This window comes from Cornus florida, unplaced genomic scaffold, assembly GCF_030987335.1.
Source record: "Cornus florida cultivar Cherokee Brave unplaced genomic scaffold, ASM3098733v1 CherokeeBrave_3.0.0_Hap2_Chr09, whole genome shotgun sequence".
NCBI classification, from domain to species: Eukaryota; Viridiplantae; Streptophyta; class Magnoliopsida; order Cornales; family Cornaceae; genus Cornus; species Cornus florida.
Genome location: NW_026775579.1, coordinates 90,967,442 through 90,977,835, shown reverse-complemented (window position 1 = coordinate 90,977,835; position 10,394 = coordinate 90,967,442). Strand labels below are relative to the sequence as shown.

Genomic DNA, 10,394 nt, shown 5'->3' with positions numbered 1-10,394 from the left:
AATATGTGTGAGAGAATTATAAGATCGAAATCAATAACCCATTTACTTTACGGGTCAAATTATAAATAAAATGATTTTGAGATTATTTCTTATAGAAATTTCAGCATCAACTTTGTAATGGTTCCAAATAGCAAGAGGTGATTTGCAGCATCTTCGAATAGTTTTAGGGGGACTTTGTACCAAAACGAAGGTTCAAGGGGGAATCTACGAAAATTTTAAAGTAAATGAGTGTTTTCTGCAATTTACCTTAAATTATAAAAATTACTGTTAATTAACACATCATCAAGATAAATAATTACTGTTAATTACCACACACTTTATCTAGGAATAATTACGAGGTTACGACGTCATAAGTAATTAAACGGCGTCGTGAAGCAAGACCACTGTGGTCTTTGCCGATCAAACATTGCCTGTCGTGTGGTTGCAATTCTCAATCGTCTGGGATGGAGCTGTCTCCTTCTCATCTTCTAAACTGTTCTTCTTCATCGCAATTACTGAAAACTAGGGTTAGGGTTTCGCAGACCACTCTCATCCCTTCCCACCCCCAGCAACTATTCTCCACGTTGCGTCACCACGACAGACTTCGTCTCATGGACGCTCAGAGAACAATCCCTCGCGCTTCCGTGGTCGGTGACAACGGCTCTCCAGTGACATCTTTTCCAAATGATACCGGTAAAACCCTAACCTAATTTTTCTTCAATTTGATATCGATTCTGAGGTTCTGAAAGATTCGTTGTTGAATATGAATACTAATTGTTTTCGACTTCCAGTTGTTGATCGAATCGGAGAGGTGAAAAGAGTAACAAATGAGACCAATGTGTCGGTGAAAATGAACTTGGATGGTACGGGTGTTGCTGATAGCAGTACTGGAATCCCATTTCTTGATCACATGTTGGATGTATGTACTTCTTACCTAATTTCTAATTTAGTTTGGTTAACTCCCTCTTTGGTTTGATGGGAAATTTTTGCCGGAGGAGATTTGAATTTTTTTAGGTATTAAACCTTCATACTTCAAATAGTGGAAACTTATTCTCCATTTTTTTGCCCAGGAAATGTAGAGAAGGGAAAAAATAATGTTATACTTCTCAGTTTTTAGAACTACATTCAACTGGGCCTAATATGAATATTTTCTGTCCCCTGTTTTATCTGCATCCAAACGAAAGGCTTTTATTTTGTCATGATCTTCTCTTCTGTTTTGAATTTTGTTTGATGTGTTTTTTCCTTCTTGATGTTTATGTTAGCAACTTGCATCGCATGGGTTATTTGACGTGCATGTAAAGGCTACCGGTGACATTCATATCGATGATCATCACACGAATGAAGATGTTGCCCTTGCTATTGGAACGGTAATCTTCCAAATGCTAGTGAACTTTTCTGTATGCCTTTCATGGTTGTTTGGACGTCTAACATATATTGTATTTTGTCCACTGTGTTTTACATGTCATTTGTTCAGAATCTCTTTTATATTAGTGAGCTTTCAATTATTGTTATGTGTTTCTTGATCATCTAAGATTTCAATAAATGTCTCATTGCTATCTTATAAGGGTGAATTTGGTTATGCCTTTTAATATATGTTGAATTGTATTTTGCCAAACTTTGTAGAGCACAATGGATTGGTTTAATTCCTCATGGGATCATGGGCATCTAAATAGCTGCTCATTTGCTAGTGTTTACGTAATGTCACATTCATTTTCATTACTTTGGGTATTGAAAGTAATAGTTTAACTTTTCTAATTTATGTAGGCTTTGCTAAAGGCACTCGGCGATAGAAAAGGAATTAACCGCTTTGGTGACTTCTCAGCTCCTCTTGATGAAGCATTAATACATGTTTCACTGGTATGTTAATATATCATAATATTACTTATAAAAATAATAATATATCATAATATGGAAGTTCTTTATGCTAGAAGGATTTCTGCGTTGAATTACTATATTGTTGGAGTGAATGAGCAAGGAACTCCATTTTCCATAAGAAACGAGAAGTGCTTTTGTATAATTCTATCATTTGAGCGTTGATTGTAATACTGTATTTTAGTTATGTGACTGTAAAAAGATATGGTTTTGATATTTCAGTTATATTTATCCTTTCTGTACTTATTGTCCTTCAATTTTCGAGATTTGAGCTTTAAATTTTATCTGATTTTGTAGTAGAGAGTTCGTTGATTATATTTCTTATCACATGATTAAATCGCTATGGTTCAGTAATTGCTATGTGTATGATTTATGTTTTTAGTAGTGCTGATTATTGGTTTCAGTCATAATCTTATTGTGTGAGGGAAAATATAAAAACTATATCTTGAAGTGATTGTGTGATTTCTCAAATAGAATGAGGATTCTATCAAATGATTCAAATCCAATTAAAATTCAATTATATTGTAAAATTTTAAAAACTATGTCTGGGGCTGATTTAATTTGGTAGACTGTTTGGCACGATGAGGATGCATATATTATGATGAGACTTATCAAAAAAAAAAAAAAATTTGGTATAGGCTGTTGATTTACTCGAGCAATATATAAGTAGAATGTTAGTGGTCTTTAAGATTGACACGGAGTAAAAATGATTATGATGATAATCTTAAATGATGAGAGGGAGTGATTAAAAAATTTGCTCAGCAGTGCAATCAAGAGGATTCCACCAATTCATTTGACTGGTAATCTTATATGAGAAGTTATATTTTGATGCAATAAATTTTTTATCTTGTGTTGTTCAAGCCCTCCCCCCCCCGCCCCCGCGCGCGCGCGCGTGGAGAGACAATCACTGCAATAGCGAGGAGAGGGGGGGGGGGGGGGGGGGGGGGGTGGGGTGGTTGTGTGTGCTTGCTTTAAATCGAAATCAACCTAGTGTGTTTGAACTTGAGGTCTTTGGGTACTTTACCCTCTTATTTACATCTCTAATATGTGGTAAAGTCCACTGTCAGATATATGTGCACCAATCAGATTTGAACAACCATTAGAAAAAACAAAAAGAAAGAGAGTTTCAATCAGACGCGCCCCATATGTGCCCTACGCTTGCTGCGGCTTGCCAATAGGCGCGCCTGATTGAAGTCGCCTCGCTTGAGGCTATGCCAGACGCAAAGGCTGGGCCTTGATGCGCCTAGTGCCTGAGGCACACACCCAGCGTGCCTTTGTCAACTATGTGCTATACAATATACTATTATATATTAGTATTGTATAGTATAGCAAAAGACTTCTTTAAGGCAGTATAGGATAAGCCCTTCTATTCTCCTTGGACTGTAAAGCATTTAATCCATACTAATTACAGAACTAACAATGTAGAAAGCATACCTCGAGTGGAAGATATATAGAGGTTGTTGTGGCAAGAACAAGGTAACTATAGAAAACTACCTAAGGGACAGCTTGGTGGAAGCTTTCCACCAAATTATGACCATACCAATACATACATGCAAGTACACACACATTTGTCCTAGGTGTGAATTGTCTTGATAAAACTCTACAAGTGCTCCCTGATGCTCTTTCCCAAAGCTGTTTGTATCACGGATTCACAGTGGGGAAGGTGCTCCCACAGCATCTTAATGGGAGGTGGGCAAGCGTTCAATTTCTTATCGCTTACGATTATTGAAAAAAAGAAGTAGAACCATATAAACTTTTTTTTGTTACTTTTTTTTGATGATTTATTGTGGGTTTCAACAGAAATTATTTATTTAATTTCTTGTGCAAACTTGATATATTTACTTATTTTGTTATTATGTCTGCTTTAGGATTTATCTGGACGGCCGCATTTAAGTTATGATTTACACATACCCACTGACAGAGTTGGAACATATGACACTCAGGTAGATTATTCTTTTGTTACGTCCACATTCACAAATCTCTTTTCCACCATTTCTCATTCTGCCTCTTTAGTGTGGGGTGAAACATGTTATGCATGGTTAGGGTTTTGCACGGGAACATTGGCTTAGCATCAGTATTAATCAATCTTCCATGTAATTTTTATTTTTGGTTCACACAATGGTGTGCTTTTAGTTTAAGTTGCTTCATATAAATTTTCAAATATTGTTTAATAATCTTCTATACTTTTTTTGTAATTTTATATTTTTATATTTAATTCTATTTATTTAATTCCCTTTTCCCTGTTTCCCATTTAAACATTTATCCAATGTAATTAACTGATGCATTTATGGAACTCTGTTATGCTCAGCTGGTGGAGCACTTTTTTCAGTCTCTGGTCAATACTTCTGGTATGACACTCCACATTCGGCAGGTAACAATACTGAAAGTTCCTTACATCTATTTACTGAATTTGACGTGACAATACATTATTAGGAGACAATACATTCTTAGGAAGAAATATTAAACTCTGTCAATTCACTTATGGTCAATGGGGGGATCCTTTTCAAATAAGGATTGAGGTTCCATGGACGCCTCAAAGATGTGTTAATTGTAATTCTTTTGGCCATACCATTCCATCACGCCTTTCCAAACCTACTACTCATCCAAAACAAGAATGGAGAGCGAAGGAGAATTCAATTTCTCAACAAAATTTGAGTGAGTGGGAGGAAGTAAAAAGGAAAAAAGGGAAAGATGTTGTAATTCTTCCAAGGAAAGGAGGATAGCTCTGAAAAAGCTAATCCTCTTGCTTCATCGTCCAATATATTTCTGTTTATCTTCTTTTGAGTTGGCTTCAGTCATTCTTAAAGAATCGGAGCACATCATTCAAGAGTCGACGGGGCCCATTGTTGTTGAGGTTCAAGAGGAATCATTCCACTACTTGGATGAGCTCCAAAATGGGCTTTATGTTGAGGATCCCAATTGAGATACAGTTCAAAAGCCTAGGCAATTGGTCTGATTGTAAATCTTCAATATCAAATGAGTTTGTTGTTTGTTTCCTAACCTCTTGAGGTTTGAGTAAACTTTTTTATTGTTAGGTGTTTTCCTCTCCTGTTTTAGTATCTCTGTAACCGAAAGCATATTTTGAAACTTATTGTACATCATTTATTTTCTGGTCACAAAAATTGACTTATCGAAAAAAAAACTTTGTAATGAGTGAATTGTTATTCGTTAAATAAATTTTCATAATACATTTAATTTGATGTGAATGTTACTGTCATTTTTCAGGCACACTTTAGGCCAGGACTATTGTTACTTATTTTAGTTAATTTTGCCAGTAAATCTTAAAGAAATTGGCTAGGATGTTCTAATGGTTTTTTTATTTGAGCTCCAGTATTCTCATAATATCTTAATTTTGGTGGAAGCAGCTTGCTGGAAAGAATTCTCACCATATCATTGAGGCAACATTCAAGGCTTTTGCAAGAGCTCTTCGGCAAGCAACAGAATATGATCCTCGTCGTCATGGGACTGTGCCAAGGTATGAATTTTTATTTGATTAAAGAGATTGCTTGATTCTCAATTACCCTCAAATTCCACACTAGTCTGTTCTACTATTAATTGGGGTGTGTTTTCGTCTCTTAAATCTGGCTTGCTAAATGGAAGTTTACATTACTATTTAATTACAGTGGCTTTGTTATGAAAAACTTTTCTTGCTTCCTCGGTGTATAGCTAGTGCTTAATAGTTTTTTGTTTCCATTTTCACTTCTAGGTGTGCCTAGGAAGTGTGCCTTTTTATTCAGATAAACCTTGGATAATTCCTTTATGAGTGAGGGTTATCTTTGATGACCGTGTTCTGATTTGCAGGTTTAAAGCTGAAAAATTTTATTCCGTGTTTTTTAAACTGATTGTTGGAGTCGGTTCTTTTTCAATTTGGTGTATTTTGAACATGTTTCCAACTAAATAGGGGGCTAATAGGTATTGTAAGCTTTCAGTGTTGTAGGTTCGCCTGCTTGAGTAAATATGAAGTACAATAAATTGTTTCCTTGCCTGCTTGGAAACAATCGAGTCTTCCCCTGCATTTTCTAAAACTGTTCATTGACCTTCATGCTTAGTATCATGGCATGTAAAACTCAATCTAAAGTTGCAGTGGTTATTGTCTATGTGCAGCTCAAAAGGTGTTCTATCCCGTTCTTGATTCTTCAAAGTCATGATGCCAAAAGTGGATTATGGTAACCATAAGGTAGTATCCAACCTCCTTTTTTTCCCGAAATATACAACATTGAGATTGTTCTGATGATTGCTCATCTTTTGCAGTTACTATCATTCGATGAAGTACGAGGCAAAAAAAGAGAAATTATTACATGGTGCTGGCCAATCACAACCCGCCATGCAAGGAAATGTGTCAGCTTTATTCAGTTTTTTGCTTTTGTGGCGGGTTGTGATTAGCCTAGACCATGTAGTCCCGGACCATATAATAATCTCTCGCAAAAAATGGTCTAATATGCTGTTGTCTTTCCTGTTCTGGCAAGGGATGTTAAAGACATTAGAAGTGCAGAAGGCAGACAGATTCTTGTTTTAGGTTATTGGCCCCGTTAAAGCTAGAGAATAAAATAGTAGTGTTGTCTTTCATTTGACGTAATTTATTTTTCTAATAATTTTACACGCTGGGTTCTTCATTTGCCAGTTGTGCTTAGTTTCCTACAAAATTACCAATAAATCTGTTTACTGGATTTGTGAGGTGTTTGGACTTGAAACATCCTGTTTTAATATTAAACCATGATGTTGTATTTTTCCTTTTCCTGATAGGTACCATCTTGCTCTATGTCATTTGTTACTGCCTGAGACAAAAGCACTGCATTGTTCATGGTATTTCTACAATTGATTAGCACTCCTGCAAGTTCTGCTGTTTAAATTAAAGATGAAACTCATTCCAATCCAAATACTTTAGTCCAATAGTGAAAAAAAAAAAAAAAAAAAAAAAAAAAAAAAACCAATCGCATTGAAACACATTGTAATAACCCTCTCACTTATTTAGAAATATATATGACCTTGATTTGACATTGTTGCCCGAATCTATAAACATTAAACCATAGTTCTCACAGTGTAGTAATGTAATCCCCCGGATCCATAAACAACCATGGCATTGGTTTCTGAAAACACTTCTGTTTTATGAGAATTGTAAAACACACAACAGACTGAACCAAACAGATCTTATAGTTTCCAAGAATTTCCGAAGAGTCACAAAACTAACATCAAATTGTATTTGCTAATCCATGCAAAAAGTAGTATAATCCTCCCTTTCTTATTACTTTGTATTTTTCAGTGTTTTGTATGATTACAATCTTGTTACCACTAAACTGTCGCTTGCACCATCTTTTAAACATGTCAAGAAGAAATATAAATGACAAATCTAGTTGCACGTATTGAATTACATCAAAAAACTGTATCAATACAAAAATATTCCGAGACTTAATTAACCAAAGAAAAATGGATACAGCAAAAGATTGAGGCTGAATTTCCATCTGCAAGTGTGCTGGTTGGACACTTGATGTAGTTGACATGATATAATGGCACAATTCTTGTTACAAAAATTCCTCGGCTGCGTCTAAACTGTTAATAATTTGGGATTTGACCCCCTCTGGAAGCGGCGCAGATGGACCTGCATTTGAGTAGAAGCTGGCAAGGGATCTGATTGCTTTCTCAATCTCAACGTAAGATTCCTGCAAGAAGAGCCACAATATAAAAATATCCACGAAAAAAGAGAGTAAAAGGTGCTAAAAATGGTAAACATAACTTAAAAAAAAAAAAAAAAAAAAATTTGCACAGAAAACAATTATTCAATCCATGCATTCAAGTCAGATATTACTCATCAAACACAATGAATTTTCCGTGAAGAATATCTTTCAATTTCAATTTTTCAAGAAGGAAATTACTCTCTTGAAAGAGTACTGTGATCTGGTTTATGGTTGCCAAAAGAGCACCAGAAGAAAAGGAAAACAGAAATTTACCAACATTTGAGGTTAAAATGGTAACAAGCAGTGGACTGGAGCAATGTGGTCAAGTAACTATATGGTGAAGAACAATTATAAAGCTTAAGAAATCAACAGTGCAGAAAGAAATAGAACCATTGCACACGTACCCTTCTAGTTTATATATATATATTTAAAGAAATAATAAGATGTGCCTGAGAAAACAGAAAGTTAAGCAATTCAAGAGATCATAAAGATCTAACAAAATTATATGACTGTAAAATGGTCCAAAAAGATGTAACGAAGGCAAGGATGAGTCTTAAAATTTTGTTCTTATTCTCCTTAGAAATCACTGCTAACAATACCGGACCAAATCTCAAGATAGGTGAATGAGAAATCACCATGTGCATTGAACTCAGACAAGCTAGCAAAGGAAGGTACCTCATTGACTACTTTTAGTTGCCCCTTCCAACCACTCAAGTACTCTCGGATTGACTCCTTTGCTGCTTCTGCAGTCCGTCTAAATTTAGCAATGTCCTTGGGGTCTTCATTTAATGATTCACGCAGTGTCTTCACCACCTCTCTAGCTGACTTCAAGTAAGCCTTTGGCAACACTTTCCCAGACTTTGTTTTCTCGTCAGGGTCAAATAACGATTTTACGGCCCCAACGACGCCCTCATCCTTGTCCTCTTGGCTATCTGACTCATCTCCTGCCCAAGCTGGTAATGGCGTTAAGCTACAGTTGAGGTTCACAATGGTAACTAATGAAACACTACCACATGCTAAAACAAGTTGCCGACGAGAAGGTGTTCGTTGGGAGGGTAGCACTAGCTGACATCTGGATTGCTGTTCATCTGTTATGTTGCAGAAAACAGTCAAAGAAAAACAAAATGAACATGACGAACAACTGCATCTGGATGGAAATAGATAAAGAAATCATCTCAGTGCCTCTGTGGCAAAAGGACACACAAACAACATAATCAGGGAACGCAAAAACACTATGTGAGCTAGAGATAAGTTCAGGATTTTCAGCAAAATTGCAATTCAGGTAATTTGATACAATAAAATGCATTTGAATAATCCCGGTGAATTGGTACACAAAAAGGCCATGCAGTGCAGACAATTGGTGAAAGATTGATACTTCGTGTCCTAATATTTCTTACCGTACTTACCTTCATGGGACAAACGACTAAGGACACCATGTGTTTCATATTTGTGAACAAAATTGGGAAATGTTGTAACTATGAGAAAAATTACGAAAAGTCAGATTCCATGTTGAACATTTAAAATTATTACAAACTTCCTCCTCGTGGTTTTCAATTTCACGGTGGATGACTAAACACATTTTATCTAGGCAAACAGCATTAAAGGAAAGGAAAACTATGAAAAGACTATTATCAAAACTACGAAAAGTTCCAGTCCCCCATCTAAACAGACTTGTTCCTTCTTTCAAACAAAAGTCCTTATATGAAAACAGCTACTTACACTTGTTAACAGGTTCTGAAACTTTCTCAATCGAATTGGAAACAATTGTGGGGCATCTCTTCACTGCAAGAAAAGCAGCCATCCTGGCTCCAAATTTCAACAAACAGATAAGCTACGTCCAGTGCATTCGACACACCACAGCTACCTCTTTAAGTACCAACACAAAATGAGCATGCCATCTACCTTCATGAAACAAAGATTGGTGTCATAACATATATAGCGGTTTTCTTACTACTACAAACTACATTCTCATTCAGGGGTGAGGAAATGCATCAAGAAGTAAATTTTATGCAAAATAAATGTATAAACTAAGCATTTTATTCTGAAAGTCCAGGTGATAAGCCGAAGCTTAGTATATTATTTCTCATATTCCAATGACTTTAAATTTTCTAATTGTTCCATCATGATAAATTTGAGCCTTTAATGAATTTTCCATATTTATAGAAAATTATTGGTTAAACAGTACTATGCCATAACTTCATTCAGGTACAATCAATCTATAATTTTGTATCCAAAAAAAATAAAAAGAAGCCAAAAAAAACCCAGAGCCACATAAAGTTGCATATAGTGTAAATCAATTCTTGATTCAGACATATAATTCAATACACACACACAAACACACACAATTTTAGAAAAGAAAGGGAGCGAAAGATGTAGAAACAACGGGTAATACATAATCCCATTACAACAATTGTATAATGACAGAGTTGGGTACAATTAATTAATGTTGTGTGGAGTTTAAAGATTGAAATACAAGTAAGTTAACACAGTCATATGGATACTAGACAAACTCATTTATTGGAGTTTGATCAGACTTTGAAGCTTACCTTGGTTGCTTTTCTCTGCTTCAAGGCCCTATCTTCTTCCTTCTTGTTCAAACGGGTATCAGAAGTTGGGTTGATTTTATCCCAATAGACACAAAAGATAATTTTCCTAAAGATGGAGGATATATTAGTCACTTCATTGAGATATTGAGATTTCTGTAAATACCCTTATATTCTTTCAGTATTCTAGATTGACCCTCACGTAGTTGCAAATTTAAGAGAAGTCTTTTAAGTTCAGTTTTTTAAGAACAATTTAAAAAATCATAAAACTGTCTTTTTTGGGTGCTAGTTTTATAAATTATTTTTAAAAAAAATTAGTTATAAAATT

General features: G+C 35.3%; 2 protein-coding genes across 4 annotated transcripts; one reads left to right on the top strand and one right to left on the bottom strand.

Moving 5' to 3' along the window:
• The first annotated feature begins 361 nt into the window (after nucleotides 1-361).
• LOC132275120 (imidazoleglycerol-phosphate dehydratase 1, chloroplastic-like) lies at nucleotides 362-6,591 on the top strand. 2 transcript variants are annotated; one of them, XM_059776522.1, is made up of 9 exons: nucleotides 362-672; nucleotides 771-898; nucleotides 1,242-1,346; nucleotides 1,744-1,836; nucleotides 3,720-3,794; nucleotides 4,160-4,222; nucleotides 5,217-5,326; nucleotides 5,956-6,028; nucleotides 6,103-6,591. In XM_059776522.1, the coding sequence occupies exons 1-8, from the start codon at nucleotides 444-446 to the stop codon at nucleotides 5,981-5,983; spliced, it is 831 nt and encodes a 276-aa protein (XP_059632505.1). In that variant the 5' UTR covers nucleotides 362-443; the 3' UTR covers nucleotides 5,984-6,028; nucleotides 6,103-6,591. The 2 variants fall into 2 exon arrangements, with proteins under 2 accessions (XP_059632505.1, XP_059632504.1); XM_059776521.1 differs by lacking the exon at nucleotides 3,720-3,794 and having other exon boundaries at nucleotides 378-672.
• Nucleotides 6,592-7,186: 595 nt separating this feature from the next.
• LOC132275121 (photosystem II D1 precursor processing protein PSB27-H2, chloroplastic) lies at nucleotides 7,187-10,144 on the bottom strand. 2 transcript variants are annotated; one of them, XM_059776523.1, is made up of 4 exons: nucleotides 10,070-10,144; nucleotides 9,243-9,425; nucleotides 8,199-8,611; nucleotides 7,187-7,508 (listed from the first exon to the last, which is right to left on the bottom strand). In XM_059776523.1, exons 2-4 carry the CDS (start codon nucleotides 9,322-9,324, stop codon nucleotides 7,371-7,373), a joined length of 633 nt encoding a protein of 210 aa, XP_059632506.1. In that variant the 5' UTR covers nucleotides 9,325-9,425; nucleotides 10,070-10,144; the 3' UTR covers nucleotides 7,187-7,370. The 2 variants fall into 2 exon arrangements, with proteins under 2 accessions (XP_059632506.1, XP_059632507.1); XM_059776524.1 differs by having other exon boundaries at nucleotides 9,243-9,421; nucleotides 10,070-10,137.
• Nucleotides 10,145-10,394: the final 250 nt, after the last annotated feature.

Excerpts from the sequence above, each read along its gene's own strand:
- LOC132275120 (XM_059776522.1), top strand. The coding sequence starts at position 444 with ATGGAGCTGTCTCCTTCTCATCTTCTAAACTGTTCTTCTTCATCGCAA. Across the intron at positions 673-770 it reads ATCTTTTCCAAATGATACCG|TTGTTGATCGAATCGGAGAG; the intron begins GTAAAACCCTAA and ends TTCGACTTCCAG. Across the intron at positions 899-1,241 it reads TTCTTGATCACATGTTGGAT|CAACTTGCATCGCATGGGTT; the intron begins GTATGTACTTCT and ends TGTTTATGTTAG.
- LOC132275121 (XM_059776523.1), bottom strand. The coding sequence starts at position 9,324 with ATGGCTGCTTTTCTTGCAGTGAAGAGATGCCCCACAATTGTTTCCAAT. Across the intron at positions 8,612-9,242 it reads TTCAGAACCTGTTAACAAGT|ATGAACAGCAATCCAGATGT; the intron begins GTAAGTAGCTGT and ends GCAACATAACAG. Across the intron at positions 7,509-8,198 it reads AACTAAAAGTAGTCAATGAG|GAATCTTACGTTGAGATTGA; the intron begins GTACCTTCCTTT and ends CTCTTCTTGCAG.